Source organism: Somniosus microcephalus, chromosome 30, assembly GCF_052327205.1.
Source record: "Somniosus microcephalus isolate GS21.2 chromosome 30, FLI_Smic_1.0, whole genome shotgun sequence".
Taxonomy (NCBI): Eukaryota; Metazoa; Chordata; class Chondrichthyes; order Squaliformes; family Somniosidae; genus Somniosus; species Somniosus microcephalus.
Window position 1 is genome coordinate 7,739,171 of NC_141016.1, and position 20,351 is coordinate 7,759,521.

At 52.4% G+C, this 20,351-nt stretch overlaps 1 protein-coding gene across 1 annotated transcript in view; it reads right to left on the reverse strand.

Annotated features, from left to right (window-relative positions):
• Positions 1-20,351, reverse strand: part of slc23a2 (solute carrier family 23 member 2) — an 86,908-nt gene that overhangs the window by 56,956 nt on the left and 9,601 nt on the right. The window contains exon 3 of the mRNA XM_085970955.1: positions 3,528-3,626. Within this exon, the coding sequence (XP_085827081.1) occupies positions 3,528-3,626 (99 nt within the window). The remainder of the gene's footprint in view (positions 1-3,527; positions 3,627-20,351) is intronic.

Genomic DNA, 20,351 nt, shown 5'->3' on the forward strand with positions numbered 1-20,351 from the left:
TAGGGCAGGTGACCAAAAGCTTGGTCAAAGAGGTAGGTTTTAAGGAGTGTCTTAAAGGAGGAGAGAGAGAGGGGCGGAGAGGAGGAAAAGTTTAGGGAGGGAATTCCAGAGCTCAGGGCCTCAGCAGCTGAAGGCACGGCCGCCAATGGTGCAGCAATTAAAATCGGGGATGTGTAACAGGCCAGAATTGGAGGATGCGGTAGAGTAGTCAAACCAGCTTTAGGATAGTCAACTGGAGGCTCCCCCCCCCCAAAATAGCTCATTGGGCGCATGTACAATGGCACTGAGCCCCAGAGACCAGGTAAGTTGCAGGTTTGTTTGCCAGGCCTTGGATCTCCTGGGTTGGAAAAGGATGGGGAAACCAGCCGAGGTTCCTATTCACACTCGGCCGAGATGCCTGCTGCGATGTGCTCACTCGCGGCCGTCCGGAACAGAAGAGGTCTCAAATGCGAAGCACCCCATTGCCAAACAGCCTGCCGACACGCACTGCCTAGGCCCACATGGAGAAGGGCCACTGAAGAGCTGTGGATAGCCAAGGAACCAGCTGCTATCATGACACAGTGGGGGGGGGGGGGGGGTGTAGGGGGGGTATGATTTTCAAGTGCCCGGTAATTGCCTGAGAAACACGGGCGGTGGGAACCTCGAGCACCCCACTGACAGACAAGGCCTGCCTGATGCAATTTTCAGACTTGTCTGTAAACGGGCGATCAGTCTGACCACCCGAAACGGGGCAGGGCCGGGTTTAAGTATGCAAATCGGGGTCCCGAGCCGTGCACGCTCCACCTACTTGTACCAGGCGGTGAGCGGCCTAACCACTGGGCCTTAAAGGAACCATTGGAGGCTGCTCAAAAAACAACGACCCCAGTGCTCCCTCGCTGGTTCCACAAAACACGAGATTTAACAAGAGTGGGAACACCAGAAGGGTATGAATGAAGAGTGACTTAATGGGAGGGGGGGGTCAAAAACTCAATTCCTTCAAAGTGCGAGTGTGGGTCGATAAAGCCAAACACAACAGGCCACCAGCAGTTTTCGGCTTTATAAATAGGTCAAGGGGGCGGTTGGAGCAGTGGAGGCTGGGAGAGGTTAGAAACATAGAAGATAGGAGCAGGAGTAGGCCATTCGGCCCCTCGAGCCCACACCGCCATTTAATGCGATCATGGCTGATCATCCAAATTCAGTACCCTGTCCCTGCTTTCTCCCCATATCCCTTGATCCCTTTAGCCTTAAGAAATATATCTAACTCCTTCTTGAATATATTTAATGAATTGGCCTCAACTGCCTTGTGTGGTAGAGAATTCCACATGTTCACCACTCTCTGGGTGAAGAAATTCCTCCTCATCTCTGTCCTAAATGGCTTACCCCTTATCCTTAGACTGTGACCCCTGGTTCTGGACTCCCCCGCCATCGGGAACATCCTTCCTGCATCTAGTCTGTCTAGTCCTGTTAGAATTTTATAAGTTTCAAGGTTGAAGCAGATATATTTCTTAAGGCTAAAGGGATCAAGGGATATGGGGAGAAAGCAGGGACCGGGTACTGAATTTGGATGATCAGCCATGATCTAATTGAATGGCAGAGCAGGCTCGAGGGGCCGAATGGCCTACTCCTGCTCCTAGCTTCTATGTTTCTAGGCCACCGCGTCTTTCGAGAGTCAATGAACTGTAAATATTTGTAGCAGAGGAAAATACAGGGATAAATGGAGGGGGCAGAGGAAAATACGGGGATAAATGGAGGGGGCAGGAGAGTGGGATTAGTTTTGGATTGCGGTGACTAAAAAAAGACGGCACGGACACAACGGGTCAAACGGCCTCCTTCTGTGCTGCGCTTCAAGATTTCCCAACCTGCGGGAATAACCGAGGTTTAGTAGTGTTGCCCGGGCTTAAGTAGTGGGCGATACCAACAGCGAGGAAACTTAAATAAAAACACTTAAAAAGCTACTGCATTTCAATTTTACTGCAACACATCTGGCGTGTGATAGGCTGAATTCATGCCCCTCCCACCGCTGCACTGCCAGGGACAGAGCCGTCACCTTCAGCACTTGGTACTCGCGTTCTATGCTTTCTCCGATTTGGAAGGACTCTACACTTATATACTCCTTCCATAATTCAAGGGGACATGATCTGACTCGGTAACCAGAGGACCCCGATTTAAGGTCATTGGCAAAAAGGACCAGAGGGGAGAGGAGGAGATTTTTTTTTTATATAAACGCAGCGAGATGTTCTGATCTGGAACGCGTTGCTTGAAAGGGCGGCGGTAGCAGATTCAACAGTAGCTTTCTATAGGGAATTGGATAAATACCTGAAGGGGAAAAAATTTGCAGGGCTGTGGGGAAAAGGGCCGGGACTAATTGGAGAGCTCTTTCAAAGAGCCGGCACAGGCGTGATGGGCCGAACGGCCTCCCTCTGTGCTGTGTCATTCTAGGATTACAGATATTGGGGCAGTAATTCCTCCCCAAACGCGTGAGTACGGAAGGGGTACTCACGCGTCTGGTCGGAGGAAATGCCGGTTTTCAGCATGCACAGCGCATGCGCTGAAAACCGGCATTTCCTCTCCTCTAACCCAAGAGGTGAAGAGGCTAGCGCGTGCGCTGTAGGGGGCAGCGCGTGCGTCTTGGATTTCCTCTGTTTTGGGGGATTTGCGCATGTGTAAAGGCCTCCGGTCTTTACGCTTGTAAAAAGCACACGTAAGTATTTATTTTTTACAGGCAAGTGGTGTTTTAGTGTAATTTAGAATTTTTTTTTTCCACAGGTTTATTATTTTAAAGAATCTACAATAAGGTACGTTTAGTTTTAGACCCTTTTTATTAAAATTTATTTTTTTCAAAAAAAATTGTTTAAATTATTTTTTTAAACTTATTTATACTTAATTTAACGATTGGGATGTTTTTTAAATTTTTATTTAAAGTTTAAATAGTGTTTTGGGCCCCTGTAGTTTTCATGAGTTTGACAGTTCTTACTCTCAAACTCATGAATGAACCTTCCCCTCCCCTGATTGGTTGCACAGTGCTCACCTGATCCCAGCCGGCACATCGCACTAACTACGCCGCTGGATCAGGTAAGCACAGCGCGCTGACATCTGAACCGGGCCTGTGACAGGAAATGCAAGCAGGCCCGGGCTTCAGATGTCAGCGCGCAGGGCGAGTGCAGATCGGGGGCTTGCACGCGCGGCAAGCCCCCGACACCCAAGTTCTGGGCCAATGAATTGCTCCACTTCCCCAGTCTGCAAACTTGGACACATCAACATCACAACGAAATAACAAACCGACATTTTGTAGTTTCTGAATCAATCATGCTGCCAACAGAGGAACCAGCAAACTCATTGACATTGTGGAGGAATCGAGACAGATTCAGTGTAAAGGCTGCCCCTCCTCGCCTCTTCCAGTCACCAGCGAGAAAGGAGGTCTTAATCTCAGTGGCAGGTATCTGAAGCCCATTTTAAATTCCAATTTACCCTGTCCTTCGGAGCTGTACGACTGTGCTACTGCGGAATTCCAGTGACAGCACCGTGTCCGGAAGGGCACCACCTCTTACCTTCTCTGCCGTGCTATTCTCTTTGGCATACACCGCCATCAGCTCGGTGACCTCCGTATCCTGCTCACCGCTGGCCGGAGCGGCTCCATTCATCACCACCTGGGAGGGGAGGAGAACCAACAGGAGACGCGCGGTCAGAATGGTCTGGAGCCAACTGGTTAGCAGAAAGCAACTGGCCGTACAGGGCTAACCCGGGTACAGGTCCACCTGTCCCGAGTGACCAGCCTTCACGTGCAAGCCAAGGACCAATCTTCGATGGAGCTCCCTCCGATGTCTTCCTCCTGAGATAGCCACGGTCCTCCCCAAGGGCCCAGTTATCTCGAGCAAAGACGTCAGGAGGGGGAGGGAATACCCGCTGTCCATCATCATAGGAACCCAAGAAATAGGAGCAGGAGTCGGCCATTCAGCCCCTCGAACCTGCTCCACCATTCAATAAGATCATGGCTGATCTTCAACCTCCACTCCACTTTCCCGCACTCTCTCTATATCCCGATTCCCCTCGTGCCCATAAAATCTATCGATCTCAGCCTTGAATAAACTCAACGACTGAGCCTCCACAGCCCTCTGGGGTAGAGAAATCCAGAGATTCACAACCCTCTGAGTGAAGAAACTTCTCATCGCAGTCCTAAATGGCCAAATCCTTATTCTGAGACTATGGCCCCTAGTTCTAGACTTTCCAGCCAGGGAAAACATCCTCCCTGCTTCTACCCAGACTAGCCCCTTAGACTTTTGTACATTTCAATGAGATCAGCTCTCATTTCTTCTAAACTCTAGGGAATATAGGCCCAGTCTACTCAATCCCCCCTGACAACTGCGACTGATGCTGGTCTATAGCAGGGCTCTGGTGGAAGTTACAATCAGAAAAAATACACATCGTTAAAATACACATCGTTGGGAGCACAAAGGGTTCATTCAACAGTGGCAGTACTATATGCTTTTGAAGAACTGCCAATTAACCAAGTTAATAAAAAGGCAGGATAAATATCTAATCAAGACTAGGACTGGGATTGGTCATGCCAAGTACACAGGCATATGCTCAAATACACCTATAGTTCCGGTGTGGCTGGGACCTCAGAAGAGTCATCTGTGGAAAGTAACTGGTCGCCAACTCGCCCTCATTGAATTAACATAAGAACACAAGGAATAGGAGCAGGAGTCGGCCATTTGGCCCTTCGAGCCTGCTCCGCCATTCAATAAGATCATGGCTGATCTTCTACCTCATCTCCACTTTCCCCATATCACTTAATTCCCTTAATATTCAAAAATCTATCGATCTCTGTCTTGAATATACTCAATGACTGAGCCTCCACAGCCCTCTGGGTTAGAGAATTCCAAAGATTCACCACCCTCTGGGTGAAGAAATTTCTCCTCATCTCAGTTGTAAATGGCCGACCCCTTATTCTGAGACTGTGACCCCTGGTTCTAGACTCCCCAGCCAGGGGAAACATCCTCCCTGCATCTACCCTGTCAAGCCCTGTAAGAATTTTGTATGTTTCAAGTTGGTACGATGTGGCTTTCAATTAACTAAATTCAGAGGGCAAGTTTGAACTGAACTGCCTCTGGCGTTTGGGACACCATCATCTCAAGCCCGCTCTCCTCCCAAGAGCTCCCCGGTTTAGCCGTGGAACAGTCCGTGGTAGTGCCGAATGAGGACCAACAGCTTTGTCACGGAGGGAGGGTTGCGGAAAGTCACACGGAGTGGCTTCTTTGCACCTCCAGAGCATCACAGGCAGAACCCTATAGAGGCCAGTCTGCTCTCTCAAGCCTGGGGCTACTGATATGGGAGGCACTGAACGAGAAACGGGGGGGGGGGGGGGGGGGGAAATTGGGTATCGCCCATTTTGGGGCGCTAATAACGTCCGGGCGCAAAGTTTAGCGCCCGGCGCTAATTGTTGCCTCCGACAGCAAAACTCGTCTCTAACGCCCCCTGGAGTTGATTGGAGCGCTAATCAGGCACTACACACCCCTCTTAAGGCGCTAATGTCGAGGAGTGAATCGCAACCTCAGAACACTACTGAAGCTCAGGCGATGTCAGTTACCATGGAAGCCAGACAGACTGGCGCCGTCCAGTTATTAAAAGGGGAAGTGCCATCTTGCTGGCCAGTCATTGCCTGCTCACTGCAGCCTCGAATCTCGGCCTGGAGTGACCTCTAAAGCAACTGTGTTGGAAGCACTAATAGATAGGCCCAGGGAAAAAGCTCGGCGCTTAGGAACCTCAAAAGTGGTGCTGAGGGCCAAAACTCCTTCGGATAGCGTTAAATCTCTCCGGACATCTCTCTCCCTCTAAACCTACGTGTACCAAAAATGTCGCCGACAAGAAAAGGCAGGAAGCGCCCGCTTTTAAATAGCGCTCCCCCAGCCCCTTCCCAACTTGAAAACGTTCCCCATTACCTATCGTTCCTAGCGGCAGGCGCTAAGGCAGGGGGCGCGACTCAATATCCAGTCCAGGACGCTACCGGGGCGCTGCACGCTCGACTGACGTCATGATCTGCGGGCGCAGGAGATCGTGGCGGTAGCGTTTAGCGCTGCCGCAAAACAACTGGTCAATTTTGCGAGCGGCGCTAAAATTGCCGCACTCGAGCGCCAAGTCTCTAGCGCCCCTGGAGGCGCTAACCAACCGAATTTTGCCCCCAGAGAGTCTTAACATTTGGAATGCTGCATCAGTTACCGCTTCCGTGATGATTTGTGACGCTTTAGCGCCCCGAGGAACAAGCAGCGCTGGGTAAAAGGGTCTTCTGCTTCTTGTAATCAAACTCCACAGCTTCGGGTTTAATGCTAAACAAGAACGGTGCGAGAGGTTAGCATCACGTAGCCTTCTGCCTCTGACACAACCTTCTGGGTCTTTCCAACTTTCCTCTTCCCTTGAAGCTGTGGAACTTGCTTGAACATTACCGAATGCAACAACGCCCAGCTCTTCAAGCGAGAGGTTAAAGTTGGGGGGGGAAATGGATGCTGGGAAATTGGTTCTCATTAAGGGTCATGTACGAGGAGGAAGAGGAAGGGAAGCCACATCTGCACCTTTCTAAATAGCCCAGCCCCAGCACCACTCCCTCCCCAAGGAAGCCCTACTGTTAGAACTGAATGTACAACCACACGAGGACACAAACCAGGGTGTAGCCCATGGTAAACCAGGGATTAGAAAGTGACTCGTATTCAGTGGCAATACTCACCTGTCCCACACTAACCCTGTTCCAAAAAAAATCTTTTTTTTAAATTTTTTATTTGCTTATGGGATCTGGGCATCGTTGGCAAGGCCGGCATTTATTGCCCATCCCTAATTGGTCGAGAAGGTGGTGGTGAGCCACCTTCTTGAGCTGCTGCAGTCCGTGTGGTGAAGGTACTCCCACAGTGCTGTTAGAGAGGGTGTTCCAGGATTTTGACACTTACATAATTCTAACCTTGAGCAGTCATGTCACAATGACCCATCTCTGACACACTATTCCCGAACAATAGAGCCGACATGTGCAAGCCAGCCCAGTGAAGTCTGGGCAGTACTTAAATTATTGAAGCATTTTCAAATCAGAGCGGCCCATTTGTTCATCAACTTTCAACCCTCGTCTCCTTTTAAATAGCCCCAACCCTCCTGAGGTCACGCTGAAGCACCAAACCCCGAGGTCACGCTGAAGCACCAAACCCAACGTCCCAAACACAAACCTTTAGGCCTAGAAATGGCTGTTGCCGATATTCATGTGAAAACGTTTTAACAAGCTCAGACGCCATTCCACTATCCGCTATGTCAGGGCAGGCATGGACCAGTTTGAGACAGGTGACTAAAATAGTCAACAAAGGGAATGGGAAGAGGATGGATTATTGGAAATCTACTGAGTGAGAAGGAAGGGGGTTTGGCCACTTTGAGTTCCCCCCCTTTGGACAAGTTCATGCATCAATCCGGAATGGGGAAATTTAGAGTCCGCTGTAGCAAGATATAGTAACACCATTCGAGAGAGTTATGGTCTTTTGCATGTCGTACATGACCCTTAATGAGAACCAATTTCCCAGCATCCATTTCCCCCCAACTTTAACCTCTCGCTTGAAGAGCTGGGCGTTGTTGCATTCGGTAATGTTCAAGCAAGTTCCACAGCTTCAATGCAACACTGCCTTGCTAGGCACTATTGGCAAGGGGTTTAACATGGCCTCTTGCTTTGCACTTGCACCCTTCCTGGTCCAAAGTTACTGACAGGGTGGTGGTGGTGGGGGGGATGGTTTACAGACACAAACCGAAGGTCCCTATCCAGTCCATGCGCAAGCCCAGTGTCGACAAGCTACTGAACCCAGTGGGCCTCACAATCAATCCTGATTCTGGTCGCACTTGACGGCTACTTGCCAGGAGGGATCCCTCGACAGCAATCGAGAGCAGGAACCCTGATTGACTGCTGTCTCTCCAATTCTGGGATCACTGTGGTCATCTGTAGCTCAGTCACCAATGCTCCGGAGAGCAGAGATCAAACATCTAATCTATATGGCCCAGTACCAGGCCATGTATTGCTCCTCAACTCTCTGGAGAAAGAGTGTGCTTTTTTTGAAAGTAAATCTTGTGATCATACAACGAATGGATGTCGGTGTTGGGGAATGCAACACATCTCAATTCAGCCAACTAGTGTCTGCAGCGAGTACACCCAGTTCAGATATAGCACCAGCCCCCTCGACTCATCCTCCCGCTATGCCAGTGTTTCATCTCCACTACTGTCACCTGGGGCTCCCGGGTGAAACTGTGCCAAGGTAACTGCCAGTTATCAGCCTTGGCTCAGTGTGTCGCACTCTCTCGTCTCCGAGTCAGAAGGTTGTGGGTTCATAGTCGCAACTCCAGAGACTCAAGCACAAAAATCTAGGCTGACACTCCCAGTGCGGTGCTGAGGGAGCGCTGCACTGTCGGAGGTGCCGTCTTTCGGATGAGACGTTAAACCGAGGCCCCGTCTGCTCTCTCGGGTGGATGTAAAAAGATCCCACAGCCACTATTTCTAAGAAGAGCAGGGGAGTTTCCCCCCATGTCCTGGGCCAATGTTTATTCTTCAACCGCTAAAAAACAGATTATCTGGTCATGAACACATTGCTGTTTGTGGGAGCTTGCTGTGCGCAGATTGGCTGCCGCGTTTCACACATTACAAGTGTGTACACTTCCAAAGCTGGCTGTAAAATGCTTTGGGACATCCTGCTAAATAAATGCAAGTTCTTTCTTATCTTCATTAGTAATTAATTCACTGTGCTCTCTACCTATACCCCCACTGGTTTCTGGACTCATTTTACACAGGCTGTGTATCCTTTCCAGTGAAAAGAATCTGTACAGTCAAAACTGAAATCAACTGTAGTCAAGATGCTGCAATAGCAGAAAAAGAACAAGGGCAAAGATCATAAAAGCAGTGTTATTGTAACAGAGTGCTAATTCATTGCCACAGGTTGAGTAATGTACAGTAAGCATGTGATTAGCACAGAGTGCTGACTTATCTCGAAATGCATGTGTCTGACTCAGCATTTTTAATCTTGTAATGGGAGGAGAAAATTGCAGGGAGGGCTGACAAGGAATAGAATTCAGCTGCGATGCTCAGATAGGGACAGCGACAGGACCTCCCGCATTGCACCCCTTCAGAGCCAGCCTGAACACACACACTGTTCATTTTCGCAGGGGGTTCTCCCGACTGCCCACCGCAAGTGCAGCCGAGGATCGGCAGGAACCCTGGAAAGCCTTGATCAGGAAAAACCCCAGCGCAAATTCTACCCTATAATATCCAAGCGATTGGCAGTCCAGTGGAGCCTTTCGAAAAAATAAAGAACCTGCATTTATATAACCGCCTTTCATAACCTCAGGACGTCCCAAAGCGCTTCACGGCCAAATGAGGTTCTTTTGAAGTGTGGTCACTGTCGCGTTGTAGGAATCACAGCAGCCAATTTGCGCACAGCAAGCTCCCACAAAGAGCAATGAGATGAATGGCCAGATAATCTGTTTTTGGTGGTGTTGGGACGAGTCGCCTAACAAATTCTCTGACCCACCTTCTCATGCCAATCAAGACCTTAACCTCATCAATGGGCAACGTTGCTCAAATATACAAGCGCCTTGAGACCTTTTTCAACAGTAAAAGCGCGCTATAAATGCAAGTTGTTGTAGGCCAAGATCCTCAATAAATGCAAGTATTATGTGTCCTGTAAGGTACCGAAACCCAAGGAGATATGAAAACAGTGCAATCTTAGGCAGCAGGAAATGGACACTAGATCCAACTTTTGATCGATCAGAGTCGTCCAAAGTTTTGCCTTAGTGGGCAACTCAAGTTGCAAGCTCCATACAAACACTGCTGAATTAATTATTAACCCTTTTTGCAAATAAATGCTCACAAAAGTACCCAAGTCCAGATACCAATGAACTGGACGTGACAGGATTGTTTGAATTTCCAGTTTTTTTTCCCCCAGTGATATTTTTCAACACTGCGGGAGTCGCCCGGTTCCAATTCGGGCCAACCTGGAACCTCTGGAAGGATCTGTTCTCCGTGCTGCTCTCTCATTGGTGGATTATCCACCCACATCCTCCTTGCCCCATCCCTTAACCTCTTCTCTCCGCAAAGCATTGCGTTGTCCCTTGACCCATTTTTATTGGCGGCTATTGGCCTGGCGTGGTATCCTATTGCAGCCCTCCATTGTCCAGGGGAGTCCTCAGCTGCCTTCTCCAGTTACTCTTAACCCAGATACCCTTGGATTGGCTTCCTCTGCATCGCAGTCAACAATCTGCCGGCCTCAAATTGGACAACGTTCCCTTTAAGCACCAAAATCGGTCACCTTGAATAGTCTCCTCCTCCAACACCAACACGTATTTATATAGCGCCTTTAACGTAGTAAAATGTCCCAAGGCACTTCACAGGAGTATTACAAGACAAAAAAGTTGACACCGAGCCACGAGGAGAAATTAGGGCAGGTGACCAAAAGCTTGGTCAAAGAGGTAGGTTTTAAGGAGCGTCTAAAGGAGGAGAGAGAGATAGCGAGGCGGAGAGATTTAGGAAGGGAATTCCCGAGCTTAGGGCCCAGGCAACAGATGGCACGGCCACCAATGGTTGAGCGATTATAATCAGGGATGCTCAAGAGGGCAGAATTAGAGGAGCGCAGATATCTCGGGGGGTTGTGGGGCTGAAGGAGATTACAGAGATAGGGAGGGGGCGAGGCCATGGAGGGATTTGAAAACAAGGATGAGAATTTTGAAATCGAGGCGCTGCTTAACCGGGAGCCAATGTAGGTCAGCGAGTGATGGGCGAACAGGACTTGGTGCGAGTTAGGACACGGGCAGCCAAGTTTTGGATGACCTCAAGTTTACATAGGGTAGAACATGGGAGGCCAGCCAGGAGTGTGTTGGAATAGTCTAGAGGTAACAAAGGCATGGATGAGGGTTTCAGCAGCGGATGAGCTGAGGCGGGGCGAAGACGGGCGATGTTATGGAGGTGGAAATAGGCAGTCTTAGTTATGCTGCAGATATGTGGTCGGAAGCTCATTTCAGGGTCAAATATGACACCAAGGTTGCGAACAGTGTGGTTCAGCCTCAGACAGATGTTAGGGAGAGGGATGGAGTCAGTGGCTAGGGAACGGAGTTTGTGGCGGGGACCGAAAACAGTGGCTTCGGTCTTCCGAATATTTAATTGGAGAAAATTTCTGCTCATCCAGAACTGGATGTCGGGCAAGCAGTCTGATGCACTATCAATTGCTACAAAAGACTGGAGATTGAGAAAGTAATAAACAGGCTTTTATTACCAAAGAACAGAGCATGCCTCTTGTGGTTGCCTGGTATCCAAAAGGGCCGGAGGCTTCTGAGCAGCGACCTTTATACCCAGCCATGAGGGTGGAGCCAGGGGCGGAGTCAGCTGAGGCATGCACAGACAAGTACAACAATATGCAAGAGTGAACAACAGTACTAACAGTGAACAACAATACTAACAACAGTGGTTTACCACATTCACCCCTTGTTTAGAATTGAGTCCGGCGGGGTGAAGTGCACTAAAAATTCGTGTACTGAAGTCTATCAGGAGGCCTTGTAAGCCGTCCTGAGCGTCGCAGCAGCGGCGGTGATGGTGCAGCATCCAACGGTGAACCCGGTGTCTCGTTCAGAGGAGGTGTAGCAGGTGGCGGACCCTGGGGCTGCTGCATGCCGTCTACAGGGGTCAGAGCATGGGTAATGGGAGGTAGCGATGGTGGTCTCTCAGAGGCACCCGAAGGTGCGAGGTCTCGTGCGGGGACTGTGTCCTGGGGGTAGGCAGGAGTAGCGGTGGGTGGCGAAGAGGGTGTTTCAGGAGCACCTGCAGGTGCGAGGTCTCGAATGGAGACTGTGTCCTCCCGCCCGTCCGGGTACACCACGTAAGCATACTGCGGGTTGGCGTGGAGGAGGCTCACCCTCTCGACCAGGGGGTCCGCCTTATGGGTCCTCACGTGCTTCCGCAGTAGGACGGGACCTGGAGAAGTCAGCCATGTTGGTAGCGAAATCCCCGACGTGGACTTCCTGGGGAAGGAGAACATTCTCTCGTGAGGAGTGGCATTGGTGGGTGTACAGAGCAGCGACCGAATGGAATGGAGCGCCGCAGGGAGGACCTCCTGCCAGCGGGAGGTCGGAAGGCCCTTAGATTTTAAGTTTAAAAGGACTGCCTTCCAGACTGTCGCATTCTCCCTTTCCACCTGGCCGTTACCCCGGGGGTTGTAGCTGGTGGTCCTGCTTGTAGCAATGCCTCTCGCGAGCAGGTACTGCCGAAGTTCGTCGCTCATAAAAGATGAGCCCCTGTCGCTATGGATATAGCTAGGGAAACCGAACAAGGCGAAGAGGTCATTCAGACATTTAATGACCGTGGTACTGGTCATGTCCGAGCAAGGGATGGCAAACGGGAAACGGGAGTACTCATCAATTATATTGAGGAAGTACACATTGCGGTCAGAGGAGGGGAGGGGCCCTTTAAAATCGATGCTCAGCCGCTCGAAGGGGCGCGTGGCTTTGATCAGGCTCGCTCTGTCTGGCCTATAAAAATGCGGCTTGCACTCGGCACAGATCTGGCAGTTCCTGGTCATGGTCCTGACCTCCTCGATGGAGTAGGGCAGGTTACGGGATTTGATAAAATGGAAGAACCTGGTGACCCCCGGGTGGCAGAGGTCATTGTGGAGGGTCTGTAGCCTATCAACCTGCGCGTTGGCGCACGTACCACGTGATAGGGCATCTGGGGGCTCATTGAGTTTCCCGGGCCGGTACAAGATATCGTAATTGTAGGTGGAGAGTTCGATTCTCCACCTTAAGATCTTGTCATTCTTGATTTTGCCCCGCTGCTTATTATGAAACATAAAAGCCACTGAACGCTGGTCAGTGAGCAGGGTAAATCGTTTTCCGGCCAGGTAATGCCGCCAATGTCGCACGGCTTCCACAATGGCCTGGGCCTCCTTTTCGACAGAGGAGTGTCGAATCTCGGGGCCCTGGAGGGTCCTTGAGAAAAAGGCCACGGGTCTCCCCGCCTGGTTAAGGGTTGCAGCTAGGGCAAAGTCGGATGCGTCGCTCTCCACTTGAAAAGGAAGGGACTCATCCACAGCGTGCATTGTGGCCTTCGCAATGTCTCCTTTTATGAGAGTGAAGGCTGCACAGGCCTCTGCTGTCAGGGGGAAGGAGGCGGACTTGATGAGGGGTCGGGCTTTATCCGCATAGTTGGGCACCCACTGCGCATAGTAAGAGAAAAACCCCAGGCATCTCTTCAGTGCTTTCTGGCAGTGGGGGAGGGGGAGCTCCATAAGGGGGCGCATTCTATCGGGGTCTGGGCCGATGACTCCGTTCTCCACTACGCAGCCAAGAATAGCAAGGCGCGTAGTACGAAACATACATTTGTCTTTGTTGTATGTGAGATTCAGCCGCTGGGCCGTCCGGAGGAATTTCTCTAGATTAACGTCGTGGTCCTGCTGGTCGTGGCCGCAGATGGTGACGTTGTCTAGATATGGGAAAGTGGCCTGGAGCGCGTTCTGGTCAACCATCCGGTCCATCTCCCGTTGGAAGACAGAAACTCCGTTGGTGACGCCGAAGGGAACTCTGAGAAAGTGATAGAGCCGACCGTCAGCTTCAAAAGCTGTGTACTGGCGGTCCTCAGCCCTGATGGGGAGCTGGTGGTATGCCGACTTCAGATCAATCGTCGAGAACACCCGGTATTGTGCTATCTGATTGACCATGTCAGATATGCGGGGGAGTGGGTATGCATCTAGTTGGGTGTAGCGATTGATCGTCTGGCTGTAGTCAATAACTAGGCGCTGTTTTTCGCCAGTCTTCACTACCACCACTTGTGCTCGCCATGGGCTGGTGCTACTTTCAATAATCCCTTCCTTCAGGAGTCTCGCTACCTCGGATTTAATGAAGCTCCTATCCCCAACACTGTAACGCCTGCTTTTGGTAGCGATGGGCTTACAGTCGCGGGTGAGGTTAGCGAACAAGGAGGGGGGGGGGACTTTAAGGGTGGAGAGGCTGCAAATGGTGCACGGCGGGCGATTTAAAAGCTGCTGGCTGCAGACTGTGAGTGGGGGGAGGGGTCCGTCATACGCTAATGTGACACTCTTAAGGTGGCACTGAAAATCCAACCCCAGTAGAACGGCAGCGCAGAGATGGGGCAGGACCAGAAGTTTAAAATTTTTGTATTCTGTGCCCCTTACTGAAAGGGTCACTACACAGTAGCCACCGACGTCCGCTGACTGGGCTTTGGAAGCCAAAGAGATCCGATGGCGCGTCGGCAGGACCGGGAGAGAGTAACTGCGCACCGTGTCGGGGTGGATAAAGCTCTCCGTGCTCCCGCTGTCAAAAAGGCAGGTAGTGGCGCGGCCGTTTACCGTAATATCCATCATGGACCTGGACAGTTGATGAGGGAGAGATTGGTCCAGCGTCACGGAGGCCAGCGTATGGTCGAGCGAGTCGATGTGGTCGTCAGATGAGGCGGTGGTTGAGTCCGGGTCCCCCGTGGTTGAAGTCGGAGGCGTCCAAGATGGCGGACAAAATGGCGGCGCCCACGGTCCCGATCCCCACGCGGCTGGGGGAGCCCAAGATGGCGGACAAGATGGCTGCGCCCACGGTTCGCACGCAGCGCTGCTGGCGTTAGCGGTCTTCCCTTTGCAGGCGCTAACGTAGTGACCTTTCTTCCCGCAGCCGGAGCAGGTAGCATTCTTCGCGGGGGCAGCGTGCTCTAGGGTGTTTAGCTTGGCCACAAAAATAGCATTTTTGTGCCTTGGACATCGCTGCAGCAGTCGGAGGTGGCGGTCCCATGGCCCAAGATTGCGGCGTCCACGGCGCGGGGCGATGAGGGGAGAAAGCGTCCATATTTCTGTGGGCCGCGTCGAGCGAGAGCGCGAGGGACACTGCCTTTGTCAGGTCTATTTCACCCTTCTCCAGCAGCCTCTGCCGGGAGTAGTCGGACCTTAGACCCGCAACGAAAGCGTCTCGTATCAGTCCCTCCGCATGTGCCGCGGCCGATACTTCCTTGCAGTCGCAGCCGCGTCCGAGTACCCGCAGTGCCCGTAGGAAGGCTTCCACCGATTCCCCGGGCTGCTGTCTGCGAGATCTTAAAAGGTGCCTGGCATAGACCGTGTTAACCGGGCGTGCATACTGCCCTTTCAGTAGGTCGATAGCCGCCGCGTAGGTCGTCGCATCTTGGATTAAAGTATAGACTTGGTGGCTCACCTTCGAGGCCAGGATTTTCAGTTTATTTTCATCAAGAGTCACGGTCGAGGCTTCCAGATACGCCTCAAAGCAACGCAGCCATTGTGCGAATTTAGTCGACGAACCTGCTTCTTGGGGGTCTAAGTCCAGGCATGTTGGTCTGAGGGCTCGCAGCAGCGCCTGCTGCTCAGCGTTTTGCGCCATCGGTTGATCAGCATCCGCAGCCAACATTTAACTTTGGTAATAAAATTGATGCACTATCAATTGCTACAAAAGACTGGAGATTGAGAAAGTAATAAACAGGCTTTTATTACCAAAGAACAGAGCATGCCTCTTGTGGTTGCCTGGTATCCAAAAGGGCCGGAGGCTTCTGAGCAGCGACCTTTATACCCAGCCATGAGGGTGGAGCCAGGGGCGGAGTCAGCTGAGGCATGCACAGACAAGTACAACAATATGCAAGAGTGAACAACAGTACTAACAGTGAACAACAATACTAACAACAGTGGTTTACCACACAGTCTGACAATTAATACACCGTGGAGGGGTCGAGAGAAGAGGTAGTGAGGTAGAGCTGGGTGCCATCAGCGTACATGTGGAAATTAATGCTGTGTTTTCGGATGATGTCGCCAAGGGGCAGCATGTAGATGAGAAATAGTGGGGGGCCAAGGATAGATCCTTGGGGGACACCAGAGGTAACGATGCAGGAGCGGGAAGAGAAGCCGTTGCAGGTGATTCTCTGGCTACGATTAGATAGATAAGAATGGAACGGCGAGTGCAGTCCCACCCAGCTGGACGACGGTGGAGAGGCGTTGGAGAAGGATGGAGTGGTCAACCATGCCAAAGGCTGCAGACAAGTCAAGAAGGACGAGGAGGGATAGTTTACCTTTGTCACAGTCACAAAGGATGTCTTTTGTGGCTTTGATGAGAGTCGTTTAAGTACTTTGGCAAGGGCGGAAACCGGATTGGAGGGATTCAAACATGGAGTTGCGGGAAAGATGGGCACGGATTTGGGAGGTGACAACACGATCAAGGATTTTGGAGAGTAAAGGGAGGTTGGCAATGGGGCGGTAGTTTGCAAGGACGGTGGGGTCAAGGGTTGGTTTTATGAGAGGGGTGATGACGGCAGATTTGAGGGAGAGGGGGCCAGTACCTGAGGAGAGAGAACCGTTAACAATGTCAGTGAACATGGGAGCCAGAAAAGGAAGCTGGGTGGTCAACAGTTTGGTGGGTATAGGGTCGAGGGAGCAGGTGGTGGGTCCATGGAGGAGATGAGCGCGGAGAGGTCATGAGGGGGGATTGGAGAGAAAGATGCGAGTTCAGGGCTAGGGTAAGGGGGAACCTTAGAGGAAGTTTAGCCCGGTGGGCTAGGGGAAGGAAGGGAAGTGGCAGAGGCAGCTGAACGGATGGTCTCAATCTTAGAGACAAAGAAGTCCATGAGCTCCTCACACTTGTTGTCGGAGGTGAGGGTGGAGGAGAGGGTTTTAATAAGATGGTTAGTAGTGGAGAATAGAAGCCGGGGTTTATCTTTATATTGCAGAATGATCCTGGAATAGTGAGCAATTTTGGCAGACGAGAGTAGGACCTGATAATGCTTTATGTGGTCCAGGCAGATCTGGCAGTGAATGGCTAAACCAGTTGTCCGCCATATCTGTTCACGTCTTCGTCCCTTGGACTCAAGGGAGCGAAGACGAGGGCCGTACCAGGGGGAACAGCCAGGGTGAGAGAGGGTAATTGTTTTAGTAGGGAACTAGGGCATCAAAGGTGGTGGTGAGGGTGTGGTTGAGCAGATCGGTAGCTGCAGAAATGTCATGGTGAATGGAGGGCCAAACCAGGACAGTTGGGATTTCATAAGTGCAGTTGTAAGAGAGCTGGGAGAGAGTTTTTACCAGGGACGGACACAGAAGGAAGTAAGGATGCGGGGGTGGGGGTGGGAAGGGGGATCTGGGTGGAGAGCGATACGAGGAAGTGGTCAGAGATGGCCTTATATGCGATTGACACGATGGGGGTAGCGAAGCCACGAGAGATGGCAAGGTCGAGGGGGTGGCCGTGAATATGGGTTGGGGAGTTTACAAAGAGGGAGAGATTAAGGGAGGATAGGAGGTTAGTGAACTCAGAGGAGAGAGACCATGATGAATTGAGATGGAGGTTGAAATCACCGAGGATGAGAAGTCAATCGGCGCAGAGGCTGAGGGAGGAAAGCAGTGAAGATATCTCTAATAAAATTTTGACAGTACTTGGGTGGGCGGTAGAGAACAAGAATTGTAAATGAGATGTGAGAGGGGTGTAATAAGGTGAGATGCTCAAAGGAGGAGAAAGTGCCGGAGGAGTAGGGGGACAGACCAAGGTGTGATTTGGTGATGAGAGCCACACCGCCACCACGGCAGTCTGAGCAGGGCAAGTGATGGAAGGTCTCACCAGGTGGGGAGGCTTCATTTAAGGGTAAGGTGTCATCACCCCTCAACCAAGTTTCTATCAGGGCCATGATGTCAATGCAATCATCCGCAGTGAGCTCCTGGATGGCAAGGGCCTTGTTCGCAAGTGAACGGACATTCTGGAGGGAGATATGGAGAGGGTCGGTGATGGCTGACCCACCTCCAGCGTCCAAAGGGAACAGGAGCTCGTTGCTGAATTCAATATTTAAGTCAACAGCAAAATTATGTAAAATATATATATATTTTTTTTTTTTTTTTTAAAAACAGTGATGAACAGAACATAATTTTAAAAATCTACAGATTGCAGGCACTTCCGAAGAGATGTCCATGCTGTAACCATTCTATGATTCTATGACAGATAAGGTCCTGACTGATGCCTTTATTCACAGCGGAACCATTAAGTCTTTATTGCTGGTTAATAAACTGTCACAGCCTAGGTTTCTGCATTTCAGCAGATAAGATTCCATTTGCATTCCATTGCAACCTTCTTGCTCGCTCTTTGTTAACCAAAGTAATAAAGGGATATGGGGGGCAAAGGCAGGGATATGGAGTTAGGTCACAGATCAGCCATGATCTCATTGAAAGAAAAAGAGAAAGAAAATAAACTTGCATTTATATAGCGCCTGTCACGACCTCAGGATGTCCCAAAGCACTTTACAGCCAATGAAGTACTTGTTGAAGTGTAGTCACTGTTGTAATGTAGGAAAATGCAGCAGCCAATTGCGCACAGCAAGATCCCACAAACAGCAACGTGATAATGACCAGATAATCTGTTTTGGCGATGTTGATTGAGGGATGAATATTGACCCAGGACATCGGGGAGAACGCCCCTGTTCTTCTTCAAAATAGTGGCCATGGGATCTTTTACATCCACCTGAGCGCGCAGACGGGGCCTCGGTTTAACGTCTCATCCGAAAGACGGCACCTCCGACAGTGCAGCAGTGTTGGGGGGGGGGGGGGGGGTGAAGAAAGAGAGAGACATAAAGAGAAACAAAGAAAGAAACAAAGAGAGAGAAGGAAAAGAGAAAGACTTGTATTTATACAGCGCCTTTCACAACCTCAGGGCGTATCAAAGCGCTTTACAGCCAACTTTTTGAAGCGTAGTCTCTTTTGTAATGTAGGAAACGTGCAGCCATTTTATGCGCAGCAATCTGTTTTTGTGATGTTGATTGAGGGATATATATTGGCCAGAACACTGGGGAGCACTCCCCTGCTGAGGGGGGGGGAAAGAGGGGAGGGGGGGGAAAGAGGGGGGGGGGAAAGAGGGAGGGGTGGGGGGAAGAGGGAGGGGTGGGGGAAGGGGAAAGAGGGGGGAGGGAAGAGGGGGGCGGGAGGGGGGGGAAGAGAGGGGGGGGGAAGAGAGGGGGGGGAAGAGAGGGGGGGGAAGAGAGGGGGGGGAAGAGAGGGGGGGGAAGAGAGGGGGGGGAAGAGAGGGGGGGAAGAGAGGGGGGGGAAGAGACGGGGGGGAAGAGAGGGGGGGGAAGAGAGGGGGGGGAAGAGAGGGGGGGAAGAGAGGGGGGGAAGAGAGGGGGGGGAAGAGAGGGGGGGGGAAGAGAGGGGGGGGAAGAGAGGGGGGGGAAGAGAGGGGGGGGGAAGAGAGGGGGGGGGAAGAGAGGGGGGGGGAAGAGAGGGGGGGGGAAGAGAGGGGGGGGGAAGAGAGGGGGGGGGAAGAGAGGGGGGGGGAAGAGAGGGGGGGGAAGAGAGGGGGGGGAAGAGAGGGGGGGGAAGAGAGGGGGGGGAAGAGAGGGGGGGGAAGAGAGGGGGGGGAAGAGAGGGGGGGGAAGAGAGGGGGGGGAAGAGAGGGGGGGGAAGAGAGGGGGGGGAAGAGAGGGGGGGGAAGAGAGGGGGGGGAAGAGAGGGGGGGGAAGAGAGGGGGGGGAAGAGAGGGGGGGGAAGAGAGGGGGGGGAAGAGAGGGGGGGGAAGAGAGGGGGGGAAGAGAGGGGGGGGAAGAGAGGGGGGGGAAGAGAGGGGGGGAAGAGAGGGGGGGGAAGAGAGGGGGGGGAAGAGAGGGGGGGGAAGAGAAGGGGGGGAAGAGAGGGGGGGGAAGAGAGGGGGGGGAAGAGAGGGGGGGGAAGAGAGGGGGGGGAAGAGAGGGGGGGGAAGAGAGGGGGGGGAAGAGAGGGGGGGGAAGAGAGGGGGGGGAAGAGAGGGGGGGGAAGAGAGGGGGGGAAGAGAGGGGGGGGAAGAGAGGGGGGGGAAGAGAGGGGGGGAAGAGAGGGGGGGGAAGAGAGGGGGGGGAAGAGAGGGGGGGGAAGAGAGGGGGGGGAAGAGAGGGGGGGGAAGAGAGGGGGGGGGAAGAGAGGGGGGGGGGAAGAGAGGGGGGGGGAAGAGAGGGGGGGGGAAGAGAGGGGGGGGAAGAGAGGGGGGGGAAGAGAGGGGGGGGAAGAGAGGGGGGGGAAGAGAGGGGGGGGAAGAGAGGGGGGGGAAGAGAGGGGGAAGAGAGGGGGGGAAGAGAGGGGGGGGGGAAGAGAGGGGGGGGGGGAAGAGAGGGGGGGGGGAAGAGAGGGGGGGGGGGAAGAGAGGGGGGGGGGGAAGAGAGGGGGGGGGAAGAGAGGGGGGGGGAAGAGAGGGGGGGGAGAGACGGGGGGGAAGAGAGGGGGGGGGGAAGAGAGGGGGGGGAAGAGAGGGGGGGGAAGAGAGGGGGGGGAAGAGAGGGGGGGGAAGAGAGGGGGGGGAAGAGAGGGGGGGGGAAGAGAGGGGGGGGGAAGAGAGGGGGGGGGAAGAGAGGGGGGGGAAGAGAGGGGGGGAAGAGAGGGGGGGAAGAG